Source organism: Cervus canadensis, chromosome 5 (assembly GCF_019320065.1).
Source record: "Cervus canadensis isolate Bull #8, Minnesota chromosome 5, ASM1932006v1, whole genome shotgun sequence".
Taxonomy (NCBI): domain Eukaryota; kingdom Metazoa; phylum Chordata; class Mammalia; order Artiodactyla; family Cervidae; genus Cervus; species Cervus canadensis.
Genome location: NC_057390.1, coordinates 46,953,921 through 46,981,588, shown reverse-complemented (window position 1 = coordinate 46,981,588; position 27,668 = coordinate 46,953,921). Strand labels below are relative to the sequence as shown.

At 48.1% G+C, this 27,668-nt stretch overlaps 1 protein-coding gene across 4 annotated transcripts; it reads left to right on the top strand.

Annotated features, from left to right (window-relative positions):
* Positions 1-4,199: 4,199 nt before the first annotated feature.
* On the top strand, positions 4,200-24,938 carry IL1RN (interleukin 1 receptor antagonist). 4 transcript variants are annotated; one of them, XM_043468788.1, is made up of 5 exons: positions 4,200-4,300; positions 18,620-18,671; positions 20,577-20,665; positions 22,230-22,342; positions 23,440-24,938. In XM_043468788.1, the coding sequence occupies exons 1-5, from the start codon at positions 4,291-4,293 to the stop codon at positions 23,650-23,652; spliced, it is 477 nt and encodes a 158-aa protein (XP_043324723.1). In that variant the 5' UTR covers positions 4,200-4,290; the 3' UTR covers positions 23,653-24,938. The 4 variants fall into 4 exon arrangements, with proteins under 4 accessions (XP_043324723.1, XP_043324725.1, XP_043324724.1 ...); XM_043468790.1 differs by lacking the exon at positions 4,200-4,300 and adding an exon at positions 8,195-8,213; XM_043468789.1 differs by lacking the exon at positions 4,200-4,300 and adding an exon at positions 18,387-18,486.
* Positions 24,939-27,668: the final 2,730 nt, after the last annotated feature.

Here is a 27,668-nt window from a genome sequence, read left to right as displayed (position 1 = left end):
AGTATGTGTGTGTGTGTGTGAATGTTTGTGTGTGTGTGTATGAATGTTTTTGTGTGTGTGTGTGTGAGAGAGAGAGAGAGAGAGGCTTAGTGTCCGTGACTGCTGACTTCCCATCCTGTCTTTGTTTCATTTCTCTCTGAGGCAGTTCCTGTGTTGTGAGTCGGGGACCCAGTGGTGAACAAAGAAGACACAGTCCTTGCTGTGACCCACCAGGGAGGCAGATGTTGCTCAGAGTATCACACAAATGAATGTTTGAACTGAGGTGTTAAGGGCAAGAAGGGTTGAGCAGTTCCATGGAGTGGACAAGTGATGTCAAGTTCCCGAGGCTAGAGGAAGAGGTGAATCTGAGGAATGAAAAGAAAGCTTGTGTGGCTGAGGTTCAGAGGACAAGGCGACAGCTGTCAAACAAGCGCAGCCCGGACCTCATGGTGCAGACTCATAGGGACACTGGAAGGGCTTTGCATGTGTGCTAAAGTCATGTCTGACTCTTTGTGACCCTCTGAACTGTAATTCAATAGGATCCTCTGTCCATGGGATTTCCCAGGCAAGAATAATGGAGTGGGTTTCCATTCCCTTCTCCAGGGGATCTTCCCAACCTAGGGATCGAACTCCAGTCTCCTGCATTGCAGGCAGATTCTTTACTGTCTGAGCCACCAGAAAGTAAGGGCTTTAGGGTTTATCTATTCCTAATACTGTGGGAAACAGCTTGAGGGTTTACAGTCATCAGAATTGTAAAAGTGATGCTATCTCTTTTTACAGCTCTGATTCTGTGTCATGGTCTCATATCCCTAGACCCACAGGAACCAGGTCGCCCCTGGGTGCTGCTCCCGGGCCATGGTGGAGGGATTCCCCACAGTCTTCCCACAGTCCACAAGGGCCCTGCCATTGAACCTGGTTATGGCCCAGACTTCTGTTTCCAGGGTAAGACTTCCCTTTGGAGACTTGGGGTCTCTCCTGCCAGGAGACCTTACCTGCAACCATCTTAGCCCTAAACAGGGCTTCTAATGACATCCAGCCTTAAGATCTCACCCCCATTCCTGACACCTGGTCCCCTGGTCCCTCCTGCTTCCACCCTTCCTTCCAACACCACCCCCCCGCCCCCCACAACCAATGCCACCCTTACCCTTCTTCCCGTGCAGAGCACTGGCCCAAAGCAAGTCAGTCACTGTCACTGGGGTTCTTCAGAAACACCCCCACCCTCCACGGCCAAGGGTCACCATCCACCAGGAATCCCCAAATTCTGTAATGCCAGGTCTTCCCAGAGCCATCAGTCCTCCCCACCTCTGGAACATTCAGCTACAGGTTTCTCAGGGGCTCTGGGTACCCAACGCCAGGTTCTGATCCCTCAGAGCCCTACAGCTTTGGAGGAGTGCTGGCAGGCCTGGAGAGGAGAGCTTGGGAGTGGACCAGGTCTTGGGGTAGTTAGAGGTGCTCTCAAGTGGTCTTTCCACCCTGGATGTGCCCCCTGTCAGGGAAGCCCCAGCCTATGCTCTGATCTACATGCCATCCCTTGGTCCTGATAGGCAGCCCAGTGTACCATCTCTGTACTGACCCCAGGCTAGGCCAGGCCCCTGACTTCCCAGGGGAGATAACAGACCCGTAGCCTGCAAGAATATAGCTAATACTAACTTGGCCAAAACGTTCGTTCAGTGTTTTTATACCATCTTATGGAAACAAAAAACAACCCAACACCTAAATGATGTTTCCTGTGTCCTGGGCACCTTCCTGTGTCCTGAGTTTATTAGCTCAGTCCTCACCACCCCCCACAAAGGGAGGCCACAGTCTTACCCTCATTTCCCCAGATGTTTCCAGGATCACACAGATGTCATTCGCGAGGCCAGGGAATCTGAAACTCCGGGCACTAGGGCCTACCTCCCAGGACTGCCCTCCTGATGCAATAACAGATTCTCACCATCCTCGCCTGCCCCATGGCCCAACTTTCCACATTTACAAAACTGAGTTCCTGATTTTTTTTTAGCCAATAAGCGTTTATCTACAAAAGCTGTTTCAAAAATTCCCAGCCAGCCCCAGCTCAGGGGCCCTGGCATTCTAGGTGGTGAAGCTTTCTGCAGAGAGCAGGAAGTGAGGCCCCATGGGAAGTCCCTGCTGTCGGGGCCAGGACGTGGCCCTGCCTGGCTCTGACACCTGGCACCTTGCACCCTGCATCCCCTGGCCTGACTTCAGGCCCCGTCGTGGGCTGAGCCAAGGAGATAGCCCAGGCCCCAGAGACATGGTTGGGGGACATGAACTGCTCCTCCCAGACACATCTGAATGATAAACCTTCCCTCAAACCACTGGCCTGTCCTTTCCGGACAGAGGAGACACACTTGAAGGTGGTGGGATCCGGATGGGGGGCAGCCACCAGCCTGGCCTCCAGTTCACCTATGCCCTAAACAGTGATCCCCAACCTTTTTGGCATCAGGAACCGGTTTCATGGAAGACAGTTTTTCCATGGAAGGGGCTGGTGGGTGGGGTGGTGATTCAGGTGATAACAGGAGGGATGGGGAACGGTAGATGCCCGAGGGGTTGGGGACCTGTGCCCTAAGGCATTGATGACAGCAAGGCCCTATTTCAATGCACACAATTTACAAAGCCTTCCAGAGGCTGATTGTCATTCCTTCTTGCAGCCAGCTCCTCACCTCAGGTGGGGCAGAGAGTGACTGCTCCCTTTGCAGTTATCAGAATAAATCCCAGGTAATAGAAGGGACCCATCCAGGGTCACACAGCTCTTCAGCTGCAGACCTGAGATGAGACCCACAATGCAGAGCCTTGTGGGAAGCCCTTGCCTCTGCTCCCATGTATCAACCTGGATAGTTTTAAAGAATCCTGAGCTGTCTGCTCCCTGCTGGCAAGGTCTGGGGACCATGAAGCTATTGAGCTGGTCAGTTCTGAATGGCAAACAGGAGGGTGGGTTGGGAACACAGAATCTTCCAGAGAAGGTGGGGAGAGCCTGACCTCTTGGATGGACAGCATCATGCCAGCGGTTGGGCATAAGGCCTGAGGGTAACATGGATACTCCCTGCTCCCTAAGCCAAGCCCAAACCATACAGGCCTCAAATCCACCAGGCAGATCCCACCTAAGAGCCTTTGTGTTTGCTGTCCTTCCACCTGGAACATTCTTTCTCTTCCTTAATCATCCAGGTTTCATCTCAGTGGTAAAGATTCCACCTGCAATGCAGGAGACACAGGAGATGCAGGTTTGATCCCTGGGTCAGGAAGATCCCCTGGAAGAATGCACAGCAACCCATTCCAGTATTCTTGCTTGGAGAATCCCATGGACAGAGGACTTCAGTCCATAGCTTGCCTTCTCAGAGAGGCTTCCCCTGACCACTTTCTCTAAAATCGCACCCACCCCAGGTCCCTTGAAAACCTCATGTTTTTTCTTTCCCCTCTAGCACTTACTGCTGTCTGAAGTTAGTTTACTAGTTTCTTGTAAAGAAACTTATGGAGAAGTTCAGCCTTCTCCATAAGAACATCAGAGAGAGGTTTCCCTCATGGCCCAGTGGTAAAGAGTCCCCTGGCCAATGCAGGAGACATGGGTTCAATCCCTGGTCCCACATACTGCGGAGCATCTAAGCCCGTGCACCGTAACTACATAGCCTGTGCTCCAGTTGTGGGAACCACAACTACTGAAACCCAAGCACCCTGAAGCCCATGCTCTGGAACGAGAGAAGCCACGGCAACGAAAAATCCGAGCACACAACGAGAGAGTAGCCCCTCCTCTCCACAGCTAGAGAAAGCCCATGAAGAAACAAAGACCCAGCACAGCCAAAAATAAATAAATCAAAATATTTTTTAAAAGATCATCAGGGACCTTCTGTGGCTTTCTCTGGAGGCTCACCAGAAGAGAAGCTTCTTCTGGTTAAGGTTAAGGGCCCCCAGGGTTAAGTCTATGCACATTGTCTGGATGAAGATGCACACACAGGCACAGACTGGGGGTCACTGGGGTTGGGTGGGAGCAAAGGTCCAGTCCCACTAATCCAGCTCAGCTCCTCGCATGTGACCTCCGATTTTATGCAGATCCGAACCCGTCTGGCTTCTGTTAGCCTGAGTCACCGTTCTGGAAGCTGGGCTTGCCCACCTCCTGGCAGTGGCCAGCCCTGCGTGGGTATGTGGGAAGGCAGGCTGGGGCTCCTCCTCTCACCCTCCGCCAGGAATCGGGTAGGAGGGAGCGGTTCTGCCCTGGGAGGGGCTGGTGGCCCAGGTGTGGCCTGGCTGTGCCTCCTGCCTGTGTCGCCGCTCCGGCTGGAGCCAGAGCCTGGAAGACCTTGGAGGACCTCATCTTTCACCATGGCTTTAGGTAAGTTCCTTCTGCTTCTATTTTTCCATCTGAAACATGGGAATGAAAAGTATTTACCCAATGCTCTCCGACTCTGAAGAACAAGATTCAAGGGGAATGTCAGGGGCATGGAGCTCCTGGCCGGTCTGAGAGGCCTGGCCACCATGCAGGCAACAGTCACCACGGGGAGACTGTGCAGATGCTCTGAGGCAGGGGCTGCAGACCCCGTGCGTACTGAGTGAGGAGTCGGCCCAAGGAAGCATGCATGTGTGGGAAAATAATCATTGGAGCCCATTGGTCATTTCCTACTGTCCATAGAGATGTGGAAAACTGGAGAAATGTTTCTGTAAAGCATGGGAAAAAACACTGTGAGCTCAATGAGAAATACTAATACAATCTGGTCCTCAGCCATAGATCTGAGGGGTAATAGAGAAGGGCAGGGACTGTGTAGAATGAGGGGCTGTCACTAGTCAGTACCAGCAAGTGGCTGGCCCATGAGAATGCAGGCCCAAGTGGTCACAACTTCTCATTTTTCTTTTTTTTGGGGGGATGGGGTGGGTCACATCGTGCAGAATGTGGGATCTTAGTTCCCTGACTGGGGATCAAACCCACAACCCCTGCAGTGAAAGCATGGAGTCTTAGCCACTGGACTGCCAGGAAAGTCTCAGAACTTCTCAGTTTTCAAAAAGAATTGAATATTCTGATGTTGTGATGTGTAGCATTCTGAGTAAATGAAACAGTAGTAGGGTTAGTCGCTCAGTCATGTTTGACTCTGCAACTCCACGGACTGTAGCTCACCAGGCTCCTCTGTCTATGGGATTCTCCAGGCAAGAATACTGGAGTGGATTGCCATTCCCTTCGCTAGAGGATCTTCCTGACCCAGGGATTGAACCCGGGTCTCCTGCATTGCAGGCAGATTCTTTACTGTTTGAATTACAGGGAAGTTCCAAAATGAAACAATAAAGAAAGCAAATAAAATATTCAATCTATGAGCTACTGCTTTGCAACTTCTGGTTAAAATGTATATGGGGCAGAGAAAAGATATTAAGGTTGGTGGTCTGAAGATCCAAGTTTTAATTCTAAGTTGGCCTCTAGTGGGTAACTTTTTTTCTCCTTTCTGGATCTCACTTTCCTCAATGTCAGGAGGAGGCTGGCAAACTCAGGGTTTCAAGGACACAGTAATAACTAATACTTCCACAGCGTTTGCTCCAGCTGGGCATTCTGCTGAACTATTTACATGGTTTAATTCTCCCCATAACCACATGAGGAAGGACTACTATGGTTCATATTTTCAGAAGAGGAAACTGGGCCACAGAAAGGTTAAGTAATCTGCTCAAAGTAAGACAGCCAGTATAAGGAAACAAGCTGGGCCTGACAGCAGACAGTCTGTTTCCAAACCATAGAATATACTCTAGTGGCACAGACACCAAATGTGATCATGGAGGGAGAAATGCTTTGTAAACCACAGGATTCCTGAAGCAGCCGACCTTCCCCCTTCCCCTAGAGGGTGTAACAGTCTCCAGTGGGCTGTGTTAATAGCGAATGGTCTTGCGTATCTTTCAAATGTGTAAAGGAAGATGCAACTACCAGGAAAAGACAGTGATATACTATGAAGAAATCACTATACTTATAAATGGTTCATTCCAAAATATTTTCACCTGGCACATAGTAGATGTTAAATTAAAACTTGGTGCTAAAGTATAACTTGGAGTGGATTGAATTCAAGCAACAAATGCATGTGAGCCCAGTGAAGACACTTTGATTCCTGGGAGGAGGAACCCACATTCTCTAACACCTGGAGCATAGGTGGTACCATTGATGCCAACCAGAGAGGACTCAGAGACAATCATGGTTTGACAGAAGAGCTGTAAAAGTGAGGAAAGAGAAAAGGATGAAGATGGAACTGCCCTGTGTGTACTGCTACCCTGGACAAGCCATTTACTTCAGCGGACCTCCATTTGCACTGCTGACCTTATAGCTGATGCGTGTGAAGGAGGAGGAAGAGGAGGAGGAGGGGATGAAGATGATGACAATGAAAAAGCAATTATTTTCTACAACTTCAGTCTGAAAACAATTTCAGGCTACTAGATGGTGACCATGTCTTGATTACATAGTTGGAGGAAGTTAAATATGAATGGCTTAATTGAAAATTAACTTGATCAAAATGAAAATGATTGATTAACACTATATCTGCTATAGTCTCTTTTCTTGAGTGGAAGACTTACCACAGTTTTGGAGTACTCTAGCATGCTTTACCTACCTGTCCATTTGTGTAATAAAATGGACAGCATCTCTGCTACTAAGTTACTTGGTAAGGAACAATGATTGATATTTAATTGTGCCTTCAATTTGCAGCACTAGCTACCAGATGATGCCAGCACCTTCTAAAGTTTTCTTGTGTTAGTCATTCAGTCTTGTCTGACTCTGTGACTCCATGGACTGTACCTTGCCAGGTTCCTCCATCTATGGGATTTTCCAGGCAAGAACATTGGAGTGGGTTGCCAATTTCCTTCTCTGGGGCATCTTCCTGTCCCAGGGATCGAACCTGGGTCTCCTGCACTGTAGGCAGATTCTTTACCATCTGAGCCACCAGGAAAGGTTTCTGAAGGGTGAACAATCTGTTTTCCAGGAACTGAAATGTTCCCAGGATGCAGGGCTTTCAGTGGGGCTTCTCCAATGACTCAGCAGGTAAAGAATCTGCTTGCCATGCAGGAGACACAGGAGACGCAGGTTTGATCCCTGGGTTGGGAAGAATCCCTGGAGAAGAAAATGAAAATTCATTCCAGTACTAGGAGCCTGGCAGACTATAGTCCAATGGGTCAAAAACGGTTGGATGAGACTAAGCACAGGGCTTTCAGTACTGAAACCAAGAATATCCTGAAAAAACTAGGGAAATTTGCCATTCTAGTCCATAACCAGGTAAAGAGATTTCTCTTTAACCTATGTAAGGTTTTAGAATCATCCTTTCTTTACTAGCAAAAAAACCTCCTAAAATTTTCAGTTATAGAATAAATCATTGCTCTATATGATGTGAGTTCAAACACATAGGGAACAGTATAAGAACAAATATAATTCTTGTTCCTGCTAACTATGTGATGAAGCATAAGGAACAGTGTAAGAACAAATATAATTCTTGTTCCTGTTAACTATGCGATGAAGCAGAGAGGAAAAGACGTCACCTGCTTCTCTAGCAGGACTGCAGTGTGAAGGAATTGGGTTCAAATCTTGGCTCAACCAAGATCTGGGGCAAGTGATTTAATTTGTCTGAGCCTTAATTTTTTTATTCTACAAAGTGAGTATATCCCCATCTTGAGAGTGTATCTCTCAAGGTGTATCCATACCCACCTTGCTCAACTGTTGTATGTGTGTGTGCTCAGTCACTCAGTTCTGTCTGTTTCTTTGTGACCCCATGGACTGTAGCCCACTAGGTTCCTCTATCCATAGGATTTTCCAGGCAAGAAGACTACCAGCACTTGGGCTTCCCTGGTGCCTCAATTGGTAAAGAATCCACCTGCAGTGCAGGAGACCTGGGTTCGATCCCTGGGTTGGAAAGATCTGGAGAAGGAAATGACAACCTACTGGGAAATCCCATGGACAGAGTCACATGGGGTCACAAGAATCAGACACGACTTAGCAACTAAATCACCACCAAACAAGACCTGTATAAAAGAGCAGAACACAGAGGCCAAAACATTGCAGGCGAGAAACGGAGTTGTTCCCTCCCCCATGTTCTTGTCTCCCCTCCCCTTACCCTCCCTGCCTGCAGAGACCTAATCTATCATCAAAGCCCAGAAGGCAAGAGCAAACCAGTACCTTGGAAAACATGAAGAAAACTTAGATAAATAGTGGCTCTCAATGCAGATCCATATCAAACCCAGAAACTGCTGGAACAGAGGTCATCTTGGAAAACTCTGAACCTCAGAAAGGACTCACGGTGAGTTTACCATTTGTATCTGGTGATAGGGTCCACATGGGGTCTAACTGATAAGATGGCTCCTTATGTCGACCTCACTAACAAGGAATAAATCACAGTGATCCTTGAGACTGACCAAAGTGCCCAAATGGCATCCTGTTATCTCACTGGTGCCTATCTTCCCAAAGCTGCAAGACCACCAGATTCCAGACCTCCAGCTGCATGAACATCCCTTCAGAGAATTTTTCATTGGTGGGATATAAGAAGGACTCCGTCAGAAAGGGACTTGCAGCCTTTTGATTTAGGATAAGGGCTGAAGGTCAATCTGCTATAACTGCTTCCTGTGGGACAGGGATGACATGGGAATAAGATAAGAAAAGGCTGGAATGTGGGTCAAGGGGATCTGTGTGAGGTCGAAATTTTTGATAATCTGAGTGAGCTAGAAGTAGCTCGTGGATAGCTCAGTTGGTGAAGGCTTGTAAGCAATCCCGAAGAAATTTTGAAAAAAGACGCATTAATCTTGGGCCAAAAGTTAGAAAAAGGGTTAAGTAGAAGGAAAGGGCCTAGAAAAGATAGGACCCAGGGCATCCAATTCCAATTGCTTAACCAGTTTTCCCATGAATTACTGAGGTGTTGGTGTATTCTCGAGGCCCTGTTTGTCAGATTTCTTGGTGCTTCCTTTACAAAGCCTGATTTACTGGTGTAGAAGCAGCAGGCTTCCTCCAAAAATAGGCATAGGCCTCCTTTTTCTGCTGTGTGGAGGTCTAATCCTCTTCTGTTTTGGAGGATCACAGCTGTCAGGGAATCTAGCTGGTTTTGGATAGTGATAAGGCTGTTAGGTATTTCTTCTAGGCTGTGAGTGAGGTCTTTAGAAAGGCTTTGATAGTAATTTAAATAAGTTGTAAGTCCGGTGGTCCCTGTCCCAATCCCAGCGGCTGTTCCTAAACTGATTAATAGAGGAATGAATTGAATTTTCAGTCTGGGTCAGTTATAAGTTAGTGGGATAGGAAGGGTCCGATTGTTAGGAGCAATAGAAGTATCTGGGGCCAGATATACCAGGGTGCAAGTTCCTGTCAGCTAGTGGGAAGACATAAATAAGCAGTGGTTCCATATAGGAGAAATATTCCAGGAGTAAGAAGACAACAGCTGAAATTGATAGCAAATAGGAGTCTTTCTGGGAACTTGTTGGTAGTCTCTGAAACTGACAGTGAACTTGTCAGTGTAACCCCTTCAAGAGGAGTATTTACACCACATGCAGAAAGGAGTCTCCCTGACAAATTAAGAGACTGTCCTGCAGTTCCTGAGACACGGTAGACAGATCGGCCTGAAAGGAAGGAGAGATGTGAAGTGTGATTACAGAGGTGTGGCGGTATAGTTCCTAGTTGGGGGTAAGAATTGTCTGAGTAAGAGTTTTGTCTGAGAAAACAGAAAGGAGCCTGTTGTTGTAGACAAACATCAGAAGTGGTGGGTGTTAAGGAGCAGTTACCAGGCTAGATCAGAGGGTGGGCTTGGGATAGTAACAGAGGCTTTCAATTTTGAGAGAAGGTCTCTCCCAAGAATAGGAGTGGGGCATTTTGGGAGTATGAGAAAAGAATGGGAAAATGGGATATCTTGAAGTGTGCAAGGTAGAGGCTTGGTTATCGTGGTATAGACATTAAACCATCAACCCCTATAACAGAAACCTGAGAGACCTTGGTTTTTCCAGAGTAGGCAGGCATAGAAGAGTAAGTGACCTCTGTGTCAATGAGAAAGGAGATCTGCCACTATAAGAGTTACCCTGGGCTCCATAGAGGTGATGAGAGTCGGAGCGTGGGGCCCTGGCCACCTTCAGTCTTCAGCGGTAAGTCTGAGGAGGTTGGGCAGAGCTGGGTCAGAGGACTCCTGCTCGGAACCAGGAGGGAATGTCCAGATCCCTAGAGGGGGATTTGGGCAGTCAACCTTCCAATGTCCCTTTATGCACAGCTGGGACATGGACCTGGAGGGGGCCTTGGCTTTAGGTATGAGCGGGCCCAGTGGCCTTCTTTGCCGCATTTGAAGCAGGGCCCAGGTGGCTTCCTTTCTTTGTTGGTTAATGGAGGCTTGGAGCTATGTAGGGCAGTGGCTAAAAGGTGGTATTTGGCCTGATCTCTTTGGGCCTTCTCTAGCTTTGCCTGTTCTTCCCGGTCATTGAAAATCTTACAGGCTAAATTTAAAAGGTCTCTTCTGCCTTTTTTAGCTTCTTTCAGATATCCGGGGGTGACTGGAAGATAATATGGGTGTTAAGGACAATGGTGCCCTCTGCTGAAATGGGGTCTAATTTTATACATCTTTGTAGGGCATCCATTAACCTGGCTAGAAATTGTGCCAGGTTTTCATCCAGTCTTTGAGTTATTTCCTGGAGCTCATCAAAGTTGACAGCTTTATACCCTGTCTTTTGAAGGCCCACAGCGAGGCAAGCAATCATATGATTACAGGCTGCTCATCCAGGTCTCCTTGCCTGATAATCCCAGTTGGGATCATCTTGGGGGCCAGCCTTTGCCCCTACGGGCTTAGTGTCTGTTCTGTGTATCTCATCAGCCATACTCATTCCTTCTCTTCTGGGAAAAGAGTGGAGGAAAGGATGATGTAAATATCATGCCAGGTTAAGTCATAAGACTGGGTAAGATATTTGAATTCTTTTAGGTAATTATCAGGGACTGAGGAGAAGGAGCCAAGACGCTTTTCAATCTGAGATAGATCTGTAAGGGAGAATGGGACATGAACCCAATCCAGTGCCCTCTGCTCCAGCTACTTCCGGGAAAGGGAGGAGTTGGGTAGGGGAAAGAGAGGGGTCCTGCGGTGAAGTTTCCTGTTTAAAGTTGTTCGGGACAGTACCAGGAGGGGATCTAGGGAGGCTGGGGTAAAGCCTTGGGACTCTCAGGGTAGAGGGTGGGGCTGAGGTCTCAGAGCTTATCTCAGGCACAGTCTGGGGAGGGGTGTTGGGAGCTGTGGCCAAGGCGTGCTCTTGAGAAGGAGGGAGGGAGGGAGGAGGGGACGTAAGGTGGAGGTTGTGGAACTGGATCTGGAGCAGCTGCAAGGGGATTGGGAGCGATGGGGGCAGGGGAGGGGCGTGGCCTGTGGTCGGAAGGGTCCAAGGAAGAAGAAGAAAAGTCTGAACAGGGGTCACGAGACATTGTATTAGGAGGATGTGGCCCAGAGTGGGCGAAGAGTATTTGAGACGTAGAACAGGATTCACAGAGAGAGCATTGGGAGCAGAGAGCGAAGAAAACCTGAACATAAGGGATTTCTAACCACTTGCCAATGCAGTGGCAGAAGCTATGGAGGTCCAGAGAAAATTATACTCGGCTACTGGGACCTGTTATCAAGTCTGTATTGCAGCCAGACAGTGTTAAAATAGTAAACAAGTCTTCTTGGTCTTATCTCCCCTTGGAAGCCCAAGGCCTTTAGGTTTCAGAGAAGGAATCCTGCTGCTGCTGCTAAGTCGCTTCAGTCGTGTCCGACTCTGTGCGACCCCATAGACTAGAGGAGTAGCTTTTAAGGGCTGGGATTGAGAATTTCCCATTGTGGCAGAATAGGAAGGTTAGCCAAGGGCAAGAGAAAGTGAGGAGAAAGGTCTGTGAGAAAAGGCATCCCTGTTCTCAGGACTTTCTCAGAGAGTAATTTAAAAAGACCCTGATGCTGGTAAGATTGAAAGTGGGAGGAGAAAGGGAAGACAGAGGATGAGATGGTTGGATGGCATCACCGACTCAGTTGGTGATGGACAGGGAGGCCTGGCGTGCTGCAGTCCATGGGGTCGCAAAGAGTCGGACATGACTGAGCAACTGAACTGAACTGAACTGAATGATACTCTGCTTTGAAATGGGCGTCCCCTATTTCAAGGTCAGATGGGGCACAAGGCCGAGGGCCCGAGGGCCTAGGGATCCTCCCACCTAGGGCTAGGACTTGGAAATGAGGCAGGAGAGAGGATCCAAGAGAATGGGATTTCACTTACCCTTGTAACCAATGGATGAAATGTGGGCCGGTGTGTGGATGTCAGTCCAACAAGGCAACTGGAAAGTCCCATCCCAGAGCTCTTCTCAGTTTCTCAGCAAGGTCCAAGGGAGGGGACCGTCAGAGGTGGGCTTGTGAGAGGAGGCCACCCAGTTGCGGTGAATCTTCCCTCCTGGGTTTTGGCACCAGAATGTAAGGCAAGTGCAGAGAAAAAGAGAGCTAGCTGGGCAGTCAGGCAAGAAAAGGGAAATTTATTAGAGGGAAAAGAGAGGGTGACTGGCCCTTAAGGAGAACCAGTGTCCTCCCTTTCTGACAGTCCTTCTTATACCCCACCAATGAAAAACTCTCTGAAGGGATGGTCATGTAGTTGGAGGTCTGGAATCTGGTGGTCTCACAGCTTTGAGAAGATAGGCACCAGTGAGATAACAGGATGCCATTTGGGCAATTTGGTCAGTCCCAAGGTTCACTGTGATTTATTTTTTGTTTGTGAGGTCGACATAAGGAGCCATCTTATCAGTTAGACCCCATGTGGACCCTATCATCTGAGAGGAGAACAGGCTTCTTATAAATCAGCAATCAGTCGCAGTTGGCTTTATGCACAATCTCCTGACCTTCACCAACTGGTCACTTGATGGTGGACAGAGATGCTCAGGAGAACACTTGTCTCCAAACCTGACCTGCTGCTCTTGTTTTGTTGTTGTTTAGTCACTCAGTCATGTCTGACTCTTTGGAACCCCATGGACTGTAGCCCGCCAAGCTCCTTTGTCCATGGAATTTCTCAGGCAAGAATACTGGAGTGGGTTGCTATTTCCTTCTCCAGGTGATTGTCCCATCCCAGGGATTGAACCCACATCTCCTGCATTGGCAGGCAGGTTCTTTACCATTCAGCAACCTGGGAAGCCCGACCTGCTGCTATAGGGAGCTTCTTTTAATCAGCTACAAGAATTGGTTAAAATTAACTTGGCTGCCTGGCAGGGCAGGGTAGGTGGAGACTGATCAAGAGAGGACAGCAGATTACACTATGGGGACTTGTTTTTCTCATCCTTTTCCTCCGCTTTGTACTCAAGCATTTACTCATCTCTTGCAGAGTAATCGGAGTCTTTGTTCTATTATCTTAGGAAAACTTTACAAGGTTTGGACAATAGTGCTGACTGTATTGTGTATGCACTGTACCACTCAGGCATTCAAGAATTAGCTGAAGATTTGAAATATGAGATTAAGTCAAAGGTGCACACCTGAACACCCAAAGCCAGCAGCTTAAATATTTCCCAAGAGTCCTTGGATTGACAACAAAAACAACTCCAGGAGACACAGCTGAAAATTCACATCAAGATTCATTGACATTTCCTGATAAACTGGATTTGTCAGTAGGCATCCCTTTTTGCACTTCCCAGGCAGCGCTAGTGGTAAAGAAACTGACTGCCAATGCAGGAGACATAAGAGACAGGGGTTTGATCCCTGGGTTGGGAAGATGCCCTGGAGGAGGGCATAGCAGCCCACTCCAATATTCTTGCCTGGAGAATCCCATGGACAGAGGAGCCTGGAGGGCTACAATCCACAGGGTTGCAAAGAGTTGGACACGACTGAGCATGCACGCACGTTGCTTTTTTGCAAGGGGGACAGGACCCATGTGGTGAGCCATTTGGGCTAAAGAGGAGGAAGACTGGAGTCAGGAAATATGAAGACAATTTCTCTCTAGAAAGACTCAAGAGCTGTCAAATCTCCCTGTACCTTTAGGGTGCTGGAGACAGCAAGATCCCATCTCTTCCTCAACTCATTCAGTGAGATGGATGGCTTGAAATCATCCATGGTGGGCATATACACCCAAGAATTTGGCCAACACTACAAGTCAGAAGAACACCTTTGGAGATTCTGCTGTTAGCACCCCCTGCCAAGATCTGTGTCACCCCACTGTTTCAGGTTCAGTCACCCCCAAGCTCAGTCCAACTCTGATCCATCTGGTCACTATTCCTAAGTTGATCTTAATAAGACAAATCTGACACTGTCACCCTCTGATTCAGTTTCCTTTTAGATAAATGCCCTGCTCCTTGGAGAGGAATTAAAAGTCCTTCCTTCTCTGACTCCTGCTCAATTTTTCTACCACTTCTATCAGGCAGACTCGTGGGGCTCAGGGGCGGAGAAGGACACAGTTTGTACTTTATCTCCCACTGAGTAGGAGAGACCCGCCCCACCTTAAACAACCCAGGTTTGGGCTGGGACCTTGGAGCACTGGGGGTGAACAGAAATGGAGCAGCCTGCACAGCTCCTGAAACCCAGTTCTGAGTCATCTCAAGCCCTGTTTGGGTGAAGTTACCTGGGGCTGCAGTGCCCTTGACCTTGGTGCCCAGCAGAAGCACCAGGTTCCATCCCTGGTCCGGGAAGATCCCACATATGGCAGAGCAACTAAGCCCGTGTACCACAACTACTGAACCCGAGCTCTAGAGCCCAGGAGTTGCAACTACTGAAGCCTGTGTGCCCTAGAGCCCGTGCTCTGCAATAAGAGAAGCTATGAGAACCCCATGCCTCACAACTGGAGAGTAGCCCCTACTCTCTGCAACTAAAGAAAAACCCACTCAGCAACGAAGACCCAGCTCAGCTAAAAATAAATAAATAAATAATCTTTTAAAACATACTATTTTAACCATAATTAACTGTATATTTCAGTAGCACTAAGTATATTCATTCCAAGAAAATTTCCCATGCTTCATCACAGTCAACACCCTCCCTAGACTCCCTGCTCTAGACAACTGAGAATCTTATCATTGTAGTTTTACCTTTTCTAGAAGTTTATATACATGAAATGACACAGTACATTGTCTTTTGTACTTAACTTCTTTCATTCATCGCCAAGTTTTGTAGATTGATCCATGTTGTTGCATGTATCAATATTTTGCTTCTTTTTATTGCCCAGCAGTGTATCAGAGGATAGGGCTTCCCAGGTGGCTCCGTGGTAAAGAACCCACCTGCCAATGCAGGAGACACGACTTCGATCCTAAGTCAGGAAGATCCGCTGGAGAAGGAAATGGTAACCCACTCTAGTATTCTTGCCTGGGAAATCCCATGGACCGAGGAGCCTGAAGGGCTACAGTCCATGGGGTTGCAAAGAGTCAGACATGACTTAGAGGCTAAACAACAACAACAATATCATAGGATAACTACAGTTTGTCCACTCATCCACTGATGAATATTTGGATTGTTTTCAGATTTAGGCTGTTAAGAATATGTGGCTGTGAATAATGTTGCTATAAACATTTGCATACGAAAAAAATGAAGTGTCTCTGAGGGCATATATTACCCAGAGCCTCAAATGATCCCACAGTTTTTGCTACAGTGTCCAACAGTTAATAAAAGTAATCAGCATACACGAGACAATATGTGCAACAGAGAAAAAGGGACAATAGAAGGAAACCCAGCGGGGATTCAAATGACAAAGTCAACTGGAGCAGCCTTTGTAAGAACCTGAACGAATAACAGGATCAAAGGTGTAAAAGACAAGCTTGCAACTTTTGGCAGAGAACTAGAAACTCTACCAAAAAAAAAGGAAGCAGCTGGAAATCCTAGAACTGAAAGATGCCATTACCTGAAACTGAGAAAGAATTCTCATGTACAGGATACTTCCTATGTGGGCAGACTGCCCTGAACACTTTACAGGCATCCACAATGAGGATTCACTCGTGTGGTCTCCATGAAGCCCGTCTTGTGTCACTCTTAGGACACTGACTTCGCCTGAATGTCCTGTTTCCCTTGAAGTGGGTCTTGGTTATTTCTGTTGTCACTGGTGGCTAGCAGGGCAGGGCTTGGCACGTAGCAGGCACCAGGTACAGTGGCGATGTCTGGATCTGGGAGGGAAGCTCGGGATGCTGACAGGGGAGGCAGAGTCCACTCTGTGACATGGTCATTAACCTCAGCTCAGGAAGCGGAGTGAAGGCTGAGCACCAGAAGCGAGACTACATGTAGTCAGAGATGCTAGTAGGGGGTGGCTTCCCAGGTGGTGCTAGTGGTAAAGAACCCTCCTGCCATGCAGGAGACAGAAAAGATGCGGGTTTGATCCCTGGGTTGGGAAGATCCCTGGAGGAAGGCATGACAACCCACCCCAGTATTCTTGCCTCAGAAATCCCACAGACAGAGTAGCCTGGCGGGCTACAGTCCATGGGGTTGCAAAGAGTCGGGACACGACTGAGCAACTAATACACACAATAGATAAGGAAACAGATCCAGAGAGCCCTGGCTCGTTGCCCAGGAGCCCCAGTCCTAAGTGACTCCACTGAACAGCCCCAGGGACTCCTACCCTCCTGCCCAGAAAGGGCCTCCATGCTGTTTTGTTTCACTCAGGGAGGTGACACAACTTTTGCAGAAATGTTGCATTTGCTCTGAAAGATCTCTTCAAAGAGCTGAGAAAGTTCATTTGCAAACTTCCTCTTTAAAAAAACATTTTTATCAAGGTATAACTGACTTATGAGGTACAAATGACATAGGAAATGGCAACCGACTCCAGTATTCTTGCCTGGGAAATCCTATGGACAGAGGAGCCTGGCGGGCTACAGTCTTCGGGTCACAAAAGAGTTGGACGTAACTTAGCAACTTAGAGCAACAATTGATATATTACATTATGTGAGTTTCAGAGGTACAACACAGTAATACAATTAATTTTTTGCTTTTGCTCATGATGAGAACTCTTAAGATCCACTCTCCTAGTAACTTTCAAATATGCCATGCAAGCCTTCCTTTTTCACAGATTTTACCCTCATTTGGACATAACCTCTGATGGGTTGGCTGAAAATAAATTCAGACTCCTCAAGATCTGCTGCTGTAATAGGGTGTCCCTTGGGTGGGAACCAGGAGTCCTGGATTTCTGGCTGTACCTTGCCATGGACGAGCTTTGTGACCTTGGGCAGATGTCTTTCCTCCTCTGGGTCTTCTTCAGAAACAAGGATGGGGTGAGGCAGGATGATTCTGAGTGCCCATCAAGTTCTCAAATGCCACAATCTGTCCTTCTGCACTAGAGGTCCATCCTCCTACCATTGAGATCATGTAGGACCCGCTTCAACTCTTCTCTGTCCATAAAGAGGAATACACTTTCCTTTTCCCTAACTGTCTAGAATGTGGTAAGAAAGGAAGTTATTGTTTCTGAGTGCCCACTCTGACCCAGAACTTTCACCTTCCAATCAACCAACCTCCCTCCTTCCCTCCATTTCCTCCTCCCTTCCCGCATTCCTTTGTTCCTTCCTCCCTCTCATACCTTCTTCTCTCCCTGTACCCGTAAGGATGACATAATCGACCTCATTCTGAGTATGAAGAGGTAGAAGCAGAGACCCAAACAAATGATCTGTTCCAAGTCACACAGGGGGCAAACAGCACGTGCCAGAGGCAGATTTTGGATTCATTTCCATCCCAAATGGGATGTGGAGTTCATCCCATTTTCCCATTTTCCTAACTTCAAAGACACGGATAACAGGAATAGAGTTGGTTTCAAAGTCCCCTCTCAGGAAGTTTACTCTAGATCAGGAGAAAGCAAGCCTCAAGCCAAATCCAGCCACCACCTGTTTTGTAAATAAAGTTGTCCTGGAACCCAATTAGCTTGTGGGTTTGCAGATTGGCTGGGCTTCCCCAGTGGCTCAGTGGGGAAAAATCTGTCTGCCAATGCAGGAGACACGGGTTTGATCCCTGGGTCGGGAAGGTCCCCTGGAGGAGGAAATGGCAACCCACTCCAGTATGCTTGCCTGAAGAATCCCATGGTCAGAGGAGCCTGGTGGGCTATAGACCATGTGGTCATAAAGAGTCAGACATGACTTAGTGACTGCACACACGCACACATTACAGATTTTCTAAGATTGCTTTTCAGCTATGACAGTCAAGTTGAGTAATAATGACGTATGGCCCCAGAAACCCTAAAATGTTTGCTATCTGATCTTTGTCTGACAGAGTATTTGCCAGCCCCTGGTCCAAAGTCCAGCAAGGCTGTCCCTCTTTCAAAGAACACAAAATGGCCTGAGTCTCTGACGTGCACCGGGAACCCTGCCACTTGGCTTCTTACTAGAGGGGGACATTTCTATTCACATTTGGTTTTTCAAAGCCTCAGGATACCTGTCGGGCAGATGAGGGGCTTGGGTTTTCATTGTGCCCTTCTTCCCAGGAACTGGGTGAAGGGGAAATAGAAATCTCGATTTTGGGGAAATTGCACAGAGGAAAAGGGGAGGGAATGGGTTACGACATCCCATTGCGACACTCTGCAGGGTTGAAAGTGACAACAGCAAGGTTTCTCGTTTTGGAAATGTGCAGGCGTTTCCGTTCATTTTCGTGGGACAGGCGGCCGCAGCCTGGCTGGGTGAGCGACTATTTTCTTTATAAGCAGCTCCTCTGGGTCTGAAATGGCAGTCTCCTATCGCCTCGAGGTCACAGGATGGACATCTACATCTACAGTTACCTAATCTGTCTCCTCCTCTTCCTGTTCCATTCAGAAACAGCCTGCCACCCCTTGGGAAAGAGACCCTGCGAGATGCAAGCCTTCAGGTAAGGCTGACCCCAAGGAAGTGGGGCTGGAGGGATAGAAAAGCATCATAGGACACAGCCATCTGGGGCTGCCCTGGGTTTGGACTTGAAAGTGAAGTGAAGTGAAGTGAAGTCGCTCAGTCGTGTCTGACTCTTTGCGACCCCATGGACTGTAGCCTACCAGGTTCCTCCGTCCATGGGATTTTCCAGGCAAGAATACTGGAGTGGGTTGCCATTTCCTTCTCCAGGAGATCTTCCCAACCCAGGGATTGAACCCGGGTCTCCCACATTGTAGGCAGATGCTTTACCGTCTGAGCCATTAGGCTTCCCTTAATAATTAAGGTTGGGCTTCCCTGGTGGCTCAGAGGTTAAAGCGTCTGCCCACAATGCAGGAGACCTGGGTCTGATCCCTGGGTCAGGAAGATCCCCTGGAGAAGGAAATGGCAACCCACTCCAGTATTCTTGCTTGGAAAATCCCATGGAGGGAGGAGCCTGGTGGGCTACAGTCCACGGGGTCGCAAAGAGTTGGACATGACTGAGTGACTTCACTTTCACTTTCACAATAATTAAGGTTAGGATTAGCTGCCTAAGTTTAGCTAACTAAAGTTGGCTGCCACATCAGTGATCTTTGGCACTTGCATTTAAAAATTCCCAAGTTCCCAGTCTGGAACTCTGGACTGTGTCCTGTCCACAGTACCCCTCTCTGCTTCTTTGTGCAGAGTTTCTCTCGCCTGAGGCTACAGGCTGGGACTCTGCATGCCTGTGTGGGTCCCAGAGAAGCCCTTCCCCTTCCCAGGGGTCTGCCTCGACCTCCTCCCATTGGTGGGATCTCCAGAAGTTACCACTGGAGACCCCTAGAAAGGAACGTTTAATCCTTTCAGATGGAATCCAACTCATCCAGGAGCTAAGAATAGTCATGAAAGGTCAAATGCTCATTCCACCCAAGAACTTTACAGTTTGACTGACCCCCTCTCGCTGAGAGCTTTTCAAGGTCACCTGATGAGATGGGTATTGCCAGCCCCCTTTCACAGGTGAGGAGATGAGGCACAGGTCCAAGGTCATGCTGGGGGATAGAGGCAGCAGGGAGTGAAGTGTCCACGTCCTGGCTGGGGCCCTGTTACTCCATCTCACAGCTACAAGCCCTGCTCTCAGCCAGAGAGGCCCTTCACCAGGGAGCCAGAAATAGGCCACAGGGTGAATTGGAAGGGAAGCTGACTTGCCAATAGGGAACAGACTTTGGGGACAAGTCTTCATGGTCTAAGGCTTGGAGCAAGTTAGCTGCAATGGGGCCTAACCCTTGAAGCTTCTAGTTCTGTGCTGTGGGGGCCACTAATCTCAGATGACTCTTTAGATTTACATTTAAATTCATAAACATACAAGAAAATAAAAAATTTGGGACTTTCCCTGGCAGTTCAGTGGTTAAGACTCTTTGCTTCAATGCAAGGGGTGCAGGTCAGGGAACTAAGATCCCACATGCTGCGTGACCAAAAAAAAAAAAAAAAATTAGAAAATATGCAGATCTTCAATCACACCACGTTTCAAGAGCTCAATAGCTGCATGTCTCAATAGCTGCAAGTGATTGATGGCTACCATATTGGATGGTGCAGACAAAGAACATGTCTACACCCAGGAAGTTTATTAATGATCTTAATCTAGAGTCTGCTTTGCTGAAGTAGGAGGTGGATACTTGGGAAGCTGAGGATGAGGAACAAGGTGATAAGAGGGGTAGAAGTTAGGCACATGGCCTACCAGATCTGGGATTTGGATCTGTCTCTTAACCAGTGTTGACCTCAGTCTTCACATCTATGCTATGGGTGTGTTTAATTCCACACCCTTGGGAGAAAACTGAATATACTCTGGGGAATACAGAAAAGGGGCTGGGCATACAGCAGCTGTCCACTATAGCTGGGTCCTTCTGTTTTTCAGGATCTGGGATGTCAACCAGAAGATCTTCTACCTGAGGAATAACCAATTAGTTGCTGGATACTTGCAAGGGCCAAATACTAAATTAGAAGGTGAGTGGTGGCCAGGAAGGTCAATGCTGAGTGGGCACCAGTCACTTTGCCCAGGGGTCTGCAGCACTGTGGCTTGACCCTGGGAATTTTAGGTACCATGTCTTAATCCCTGTTGGTTCTCTGTGGCCACGTTTGAAGCTAGAGAGGCCTGGCCACTGAAGGACACATATGAGGGGAGCCTCAAGAAGATAGAGAGGGCAGAGCCTAGTTTGAGAGCCACCACCTATGGACACCATGATCCCCAGGCAACAAATGGGAGGGCAGGGCCCAGAAGCAAGATCAGCCCTTTTCTTCCTCCAGTGCCTAGGAAGCCCATGTTTCTGTGTGTTCAAACTCTCACTCCCACCTAAAACTAATACACCATCCACAGGCTGGCTTATATCCCTTAATCTTGGACACCACATTGATTGAGTCATGTTCCAGATCCATATCAACCTGGATGAATTTGAACAAGGTTTACTCATTCTGTTCCCTGGTTTTCCGCTTAGTAAGAGAAGGGCAATTGGATGATAGGATATGAGTTTCTTCCAGCACTCTCTCTAGGATGTTTTCACGTCCTTGTTGGCTGGTTTGGTATTGTAGAATAGCATGATCGCCATTCTTATTCTTTGCCCTTTCTTCACTCTAAAAGAGCATGAGACCCACTTTTCCTGTCCTCTGATAACTCTCTGAATAAGGAGATTAAAGCACAAAGAAACTGAGGTCTTCACTCCCAATGAGTGCATGGAGACCACCAAGGGAAAAAATGGGCTCAAACACACCCAGGCTTCTGTGGACCAAGCCCTGGGGCCCCACTCATGATCTTGTGTACTGGGCCCCATGGGCAGCACACCTGTGGACCTAGAGCACAACGGTCCTGGGGAAGGGGGTGTGCGCATGTGCTCAGTCATGTCTGACTCTTGTGACCCCATAGACTGTAGCTCACCAGGCTTCTCTGTCCATGGGATTTTCCAGGCAAGAATACTGGAGTGGGTTGCCATTTGCTCCTCCAGGGGATCTTCCCAACCCAGGGATAAAACCCTTGTCTCTTGCGTTACTGCATTGGCAGGTGGATTCTTTACCACTGAGCCATCTGGGAAGCCCAGGGAAAGAAGGGAAGGGTGACAATCACCTGGAGCAAAATTGAGGTGCCTTGGTCCTTGAGGAGTAGCTAGATAGTGTGCTTGGTTTGATCTTCTGTTTGGATCCTGACCAAGAAGATGGGGCCTCACTGTCCTTCTGACCTTGGGGTTTTAATCTGCTTGTTTTTTTTAGTTGCTAAGTTGTATTTGACTCTTTCACAACCCCATGGATGTTAGCTTGCCAGATTCCTCTGTCTGTGGATTGTCTAGGCGAGAATACTGGAGTGGGTTGCCATTTCTTTCTCCAGGGGATCTTCCCGATGTGGGCATCAAACCCTTGTCTCCTGCATTGCAGAAGTATTCTTTACCACTGAGCCACAAGGGAAGCCCAGGATTTTAGTTAGGGGGTAGAAAAGTCCCCAGGGAGAGTCCAGCCTGCTGTGTCTTCTCCATCTCTGCCTCCTCTTCTCTACAATCTGAACTTCCCCTTTGTTCTTCCCCAGAGAAGATAGATGTGGTACCCATCGAACCCCATACTATGTTCCTGGGGATCCATGGGGGGAAGCTGTGCCTGGCCTGCGTCAAATCTGGAGATGAGATCAAGCTCAAGTTAGAGGTAAGGACCTGCCTCAGACAACAACCACCCCCAAACTCAGTGGCTTAAAACAAGCACAGTGTGTCCTTTCTCATGATTCTGTGGGTCGACTAGGATCAGCTGGGTAGATCTGTGCTCCATGGTGTAGCTGAGTTCCCTCCTGCAGGCACATCCAGCAGGGAGCTTGGCTGGGGCTCATCCTCCAGGTTTTCCTTCCACACAGTCTCACTGATTTCAGTTGTCAGCTTGAGCTTCCTTACAGCATGGCGGTTGGTTTCCAAAAGGGATAACTCCAAAAAGGCAAGCCTTAGTGTGCAAACACTTGTTAAACTTTTGTTTGTATCATACCATTAATGTCCAATTAACTAAAGCTTGCCAAGTGGCTAAGTCTAGCCTCAATGAGAGAGGGGATTACCAGGATGAGGACACCAGGAGGCATGGCTCCTTTGGGGAGCTCAGTCTCTGTGTGTCACTCTTTTGCCCAAGGACCACTAACCCACTTGGACTTGCCCTCTTCCAGTAAAGCCAACCTTTGGGACCATTCTTTTCCAGCCCTTATGTACTCAAATCCATGAGTTGGCATCCCCTCCAGGGCCTTGTGCGCCTGTGCAACATTAATGGGCTATCAGCCCTGGAAAAAGAGAGCTTTCTATCAGGGGACTGTTGGACAAAATCTTAACCCAAATGAAAGTGGCTGTAACTGTGGCATTGTCCTTTCTGTCCACTAGTGAACAGACACTTTAGTGGCAAGTGACTGCCTGCTTTGTGTGGAGTAGCAATGACCAGGATATTGTCAATAATATGGACTGCCATACCCTGCCCAGCTGCTGCACTCTCAGAGGTGCAGATATGACAGAGTCCAGCCTCCACAGGCCTTGGCCTCTGTTGATGGTACCATGTGTTTGCCAAACGTATTGACCTAAGGCTACAGTGGTCAGATGTCCCCAAATCAAAGTGCAAGCACGGGACAACCTCCTTGCATCAGGCTGTCCTGAGACCCAGGACACTTTTGCCAGGCCAGCATTTCCCCGGCACTTACCCTGGACAGCCGGATGGTAAGGTGGGCTGCAAGGACCTCTCTGCTCCTCTGCCCTCACTTGCTTTTTCTTGACTTCCAGGCTGTGAACATCACTGACTTGAACCAGAACAGGGAGCAGGACAAGCGCTTTGCCTTCATCCGCTCCGACAATGGCCCCACCACCAGCTTCGAGTCAGCTGCCTGCCCCGGCTGGTTCCTCTGCACATCACTGGAGGCTGACCAGCCGGTGGGCTTCACCAATAAGCCCACAGAGGCCATCAAGGTCACCAAGTTCTACTTCCAGCAGGACTAGTCATGGTGCTCAGCCTTTCCTGTCCCCAGTCCAAGCACATCCATGACTCCAGAGATGGCTGTCCACCCTGCTCAGGGTCTCCCAGGTGTTGTGGGGCTCAGCAGGGCGGCCTTGACTTGGGGGACCTTCAGAAGGAGGCACAAGAGCCCTGGGAACAAGACCCCGTCTCCAACCTCCTCCGCTCACCCAGCCTCCCTCCACAAGGTCTTTCTAAAGTGCAGATGGAACCCCAGCCCTACTCAAAGCCCTCAGGGTGGCCTGTGCTTCCAGAGTAAAGTCCACACCCTGTGGCCAGCTCCACTTCCACCTCCTTTCTCACCCCAGGCCCCAAGGCACTCACTTCCCTCCCCCTAAGCGGCTTCCATTTCTTGTTTTGCAAAGTGGTGCTATTCCAGGGGCAAGATTTTTAGGGTCTGTAGCAAAATAGGAAATAAGGATTTCCTGGTATCTTTTTCTTTTAAAAAAAAAATTCTTAATATATTTTTGTTAAATTAAACCAACTTTGAAAGAGAGTCTTTTATTTGGAAATGATGCCCTTTCTGGAAGGGAGTAGAATATTAAAGTAGTCCCTTGTTTAGGAAGTGATGTTGAAAGGAGGTGATAGCGTTTCCTTTTTTATCTCATATTTTTGTGATGCCCTAACCTGTACCTGGGTTGGGAAGATCCCCTGGAGAAGGGAATGGCAGCCTACTCCACTTTTCTTGTCTGGAAATTTCCATGGACAGAGGAGCCTGAAGGGCTATAGTCCATGTGGTCGCAAAGAGTTGGATATGACTGAGCAATTAACGCTTTCACTTTTCAACCTGTAACAATGAAAAGTTAGCAAATGCGTTGGTCACCTAGTTTTTGTCTTTTTCTGGAATGTTCCTGGAAGTCTAGACCCTCTGGCCCAGGCCCTGAGCATGCTCTCCACTCCAGACCTCCTGCAGCTGCCTGTAGTGCTGTCCACTCCCCCACCCTCTCATCAAAAGTCCCCCAGCTCCCAAGATGCCACACAAATGTGGCTTCTCCTGACCTCCTGGGAGGAATGAATCGCTCCTGGACTATTTTAGCGCTTCTGAGTCCCTGAGACTTGTTTGGAAGATGTGCCCCTGTCTGTCTCCTCACCAGCCTGTGAGCCCCTGGGAGCAGCGACTGTGACCTTCCCCGTCTCAGGTCCCCCCAGGGCCTGAGCACACAGCCTGGCCTCAGCGGTGCTCAGTGAATGTGTGTTGTATGTGTTGAGTGGAAAGTGTCCTGTTCTCTGTGACTTAAGCTTTGCTTTATGATAAAAACTTGAAAACTCATCTACTTTGCTGGCTGTGTCTATGGCCTTGCCGGGCTTGGGGCAAAGAGAACTAGAAGTGGGGGTGGGGCAGGGACAGGTTTTTTAAACCCCTGGGGTGGGCCTGGCTACCTCTCCTGAGTCCCTTTCTCCTGGGGTCTCACTTTCTTTGAAGAACAAAAGAGCAGATCTCTCTGCTAGAAGGTTGCAGCACCGTCATCCCAATAGCCCCCAACTAGAAACAACCCAAAGCCTACCCCAGAAGAATGAACACATGGGGACTTCCCTGGTGGTCCAGTGAGTAAGACTTCACACCTCCAGTGCATGGTCCAGGTTCCATCCCTGATCAGGGAACTAGATCCCACATGCTACAATGAAGATAAAAGACCCTGCATACAACTAAGACCCAGTGCAGCCAAATAAATAAATAGATATAAAAATAGAAACAAAAATATTAAAGAAAAGAGTTAACACGTAAATCATGTACACATAAAATGGTTCGTGTACATTCATACATACTCAATTCATGTAAATCATGTACATTCACAAATCTATATTCATTCATACACACTTGACAGCAAAGAAAATGGATACGCCAAAACCGGCTGTGGTCACAAGGTGGGTGAATCTTACAGACATCATGTGGGGTTTAAGAATCACAAAAGTATGCAGAGAGCACAATTTCATTTATATAAAGTTCAGAACAGGAAGATGGAGCGGATGTGGGGAGGGCTGCAGAAAGAGTTGTGCCCACTAAGAGCAGCAAGGATGCACTGCCTGAAAGCTGGGCAGTGGCCGGAGGGGCCAGGCAGCATTCTGTCTCTTGGCATGGATGTGGTTGGGGGCTTTCTGTGTGTATGGTATATTCACAGTTTTGAAATGTCTAAAAATAAAAAACCTTGCCCCCCCACACCTCCATACTGGTATGTAAGGGAAGGGGGTATCTGGGAAATGGTGGGATTAACAGGTAGAGGACTTTCCTGGTGGCTCAGTGGTAAAGAATCTGCCTGCCAATGCAGGAGACTTGGGTTCCATCCATGATCTAGGAAGATCCCACACATTGAAGAGCAACTAAGCCTGAGAGCCACACCTACTGAGCCTGTGCTCTAGCACCCTGGAGCCACACCTACTGGGTCCATGTGGTGCAGCTACTGAAGCCATCTCATCCTAGAGCCTGTGCTCTGCAACAAGAGAAGCCAGCCCAATGAGAAGCCTGAGCACCACAAACAGAGAGTAGCCCCTCTTGCCACAACTAGAAGAAAGCCTGAGCAGCAACTAAGACCCAGCGCAGCCAAAAATAAATAAATAAGATTACAAAAAACATCCACAGGTGGAATGTTGAATTTGACCCCATGAGATGGAAATGAAGGATTACAAGAATGATGGTTTATCAAATACATCTCCACTAAATAGAGTTGGGCCAGCAAGGGGCGCTGTCCCTCCCTGGGGCTATGCTGACCTATGGGCTTGGTCCCAGGGTGGGGGTGGGGGATTCCTAAAGTCAGACCCCACTGGGTCCAGAGCCTGCTGTGTGATTTTGGCCAAGTCACCTTTCTCCTTAAGGCCTACTTCCTCCTTGTCCCAGGAGAGTGTTGATTTAGATTAGGGTTTTCCAAATAGAGCTCCGTGCATGCCTCTCTGAGGTCCCTGGAAACAAAGTCCATAGAGGGGAGGCTGAGAGGCTGGGCTCCAACCCTAGAACCCCACTCCCACCCAGCCCTCTGCATCCCAAACTCAACTTCCCTGCAGGGCATTTGAAGAGGAGATGTCAATGCTGAAAACAAAGGAAACCAAGTAGATGAAAGGCAACTAACGAGAAAATCTTTAAGATTTTGTCCAGATGCTGGATCCTAAGATGATAATGAGGTTGCCCTACCTTAGCTTTCTCTTCCTCCTGTGTAACAGGGAAGGAATCACATGCTCCATGGGGATGATACAGGATGAAGTAAGGCAATATGAGTGAAATTCTCTGTATGACAAAAGTGTGAGTGTGGTTGCAATATTTTCAATCATGGTAAAAGGAGGAAGTTCAAGGCAGAAAACTCTTCCAGACCTAATGGTGACAATTATGTTAGTTGTTCAGTTGTGTCAGAATTTATGCAACCCCATGGACAATAGCCCATCAGGCTCCTCTGTCCATGGGATCCTCCAGGCAAGAATACTTGAGTGAGTTGCCATTTCCTTCTCCAGGGGATCTTCCCAACCCACAGATTGAACCTAGGTCTTCTGAGTTGCAGGCGGAGTCTTTGCTCTCTGAGCCACTAGGGAAGCCCAGCAGCTTCCAAATGAGACTGCGGCTGCTATACCATGGACCACACTTTGAACAACAAGGTGTTTTTTTTTTTTTTTTAATATGCTTATACAAATAACATAGTTTTTTTTTTTCTTAAGTCATTTGTTTGATTATACTCAGTCTTAATTATGGCATGCTGAATCTTTAATTGCAGCATGTGGGATCTAGTTCCCTGGACAGGGATCAAACCCTGGTCCCCTGCATTGGAAGTGTGGCGTCTTAGCCACTGGACCACCAGGGAAGTCCCTGAAGTGTTCTTAAGATAGGAAAAGCTTCTTTGGAGAAATGTCTGTTTAGATCTTTGGCCCATTTTTTGATTGGGTCTTTTATTTTTCTGGAATTGAGCTGTAGGAGTTGCTTGTATATTTTTGAGATTAATCCTTTGTCTGTTTCTTCATTTGCTATTATTTTCTCCCTTCTGAGGGCTGTCTTTTCACCTTGCTTATAGTTTCTTTTGTT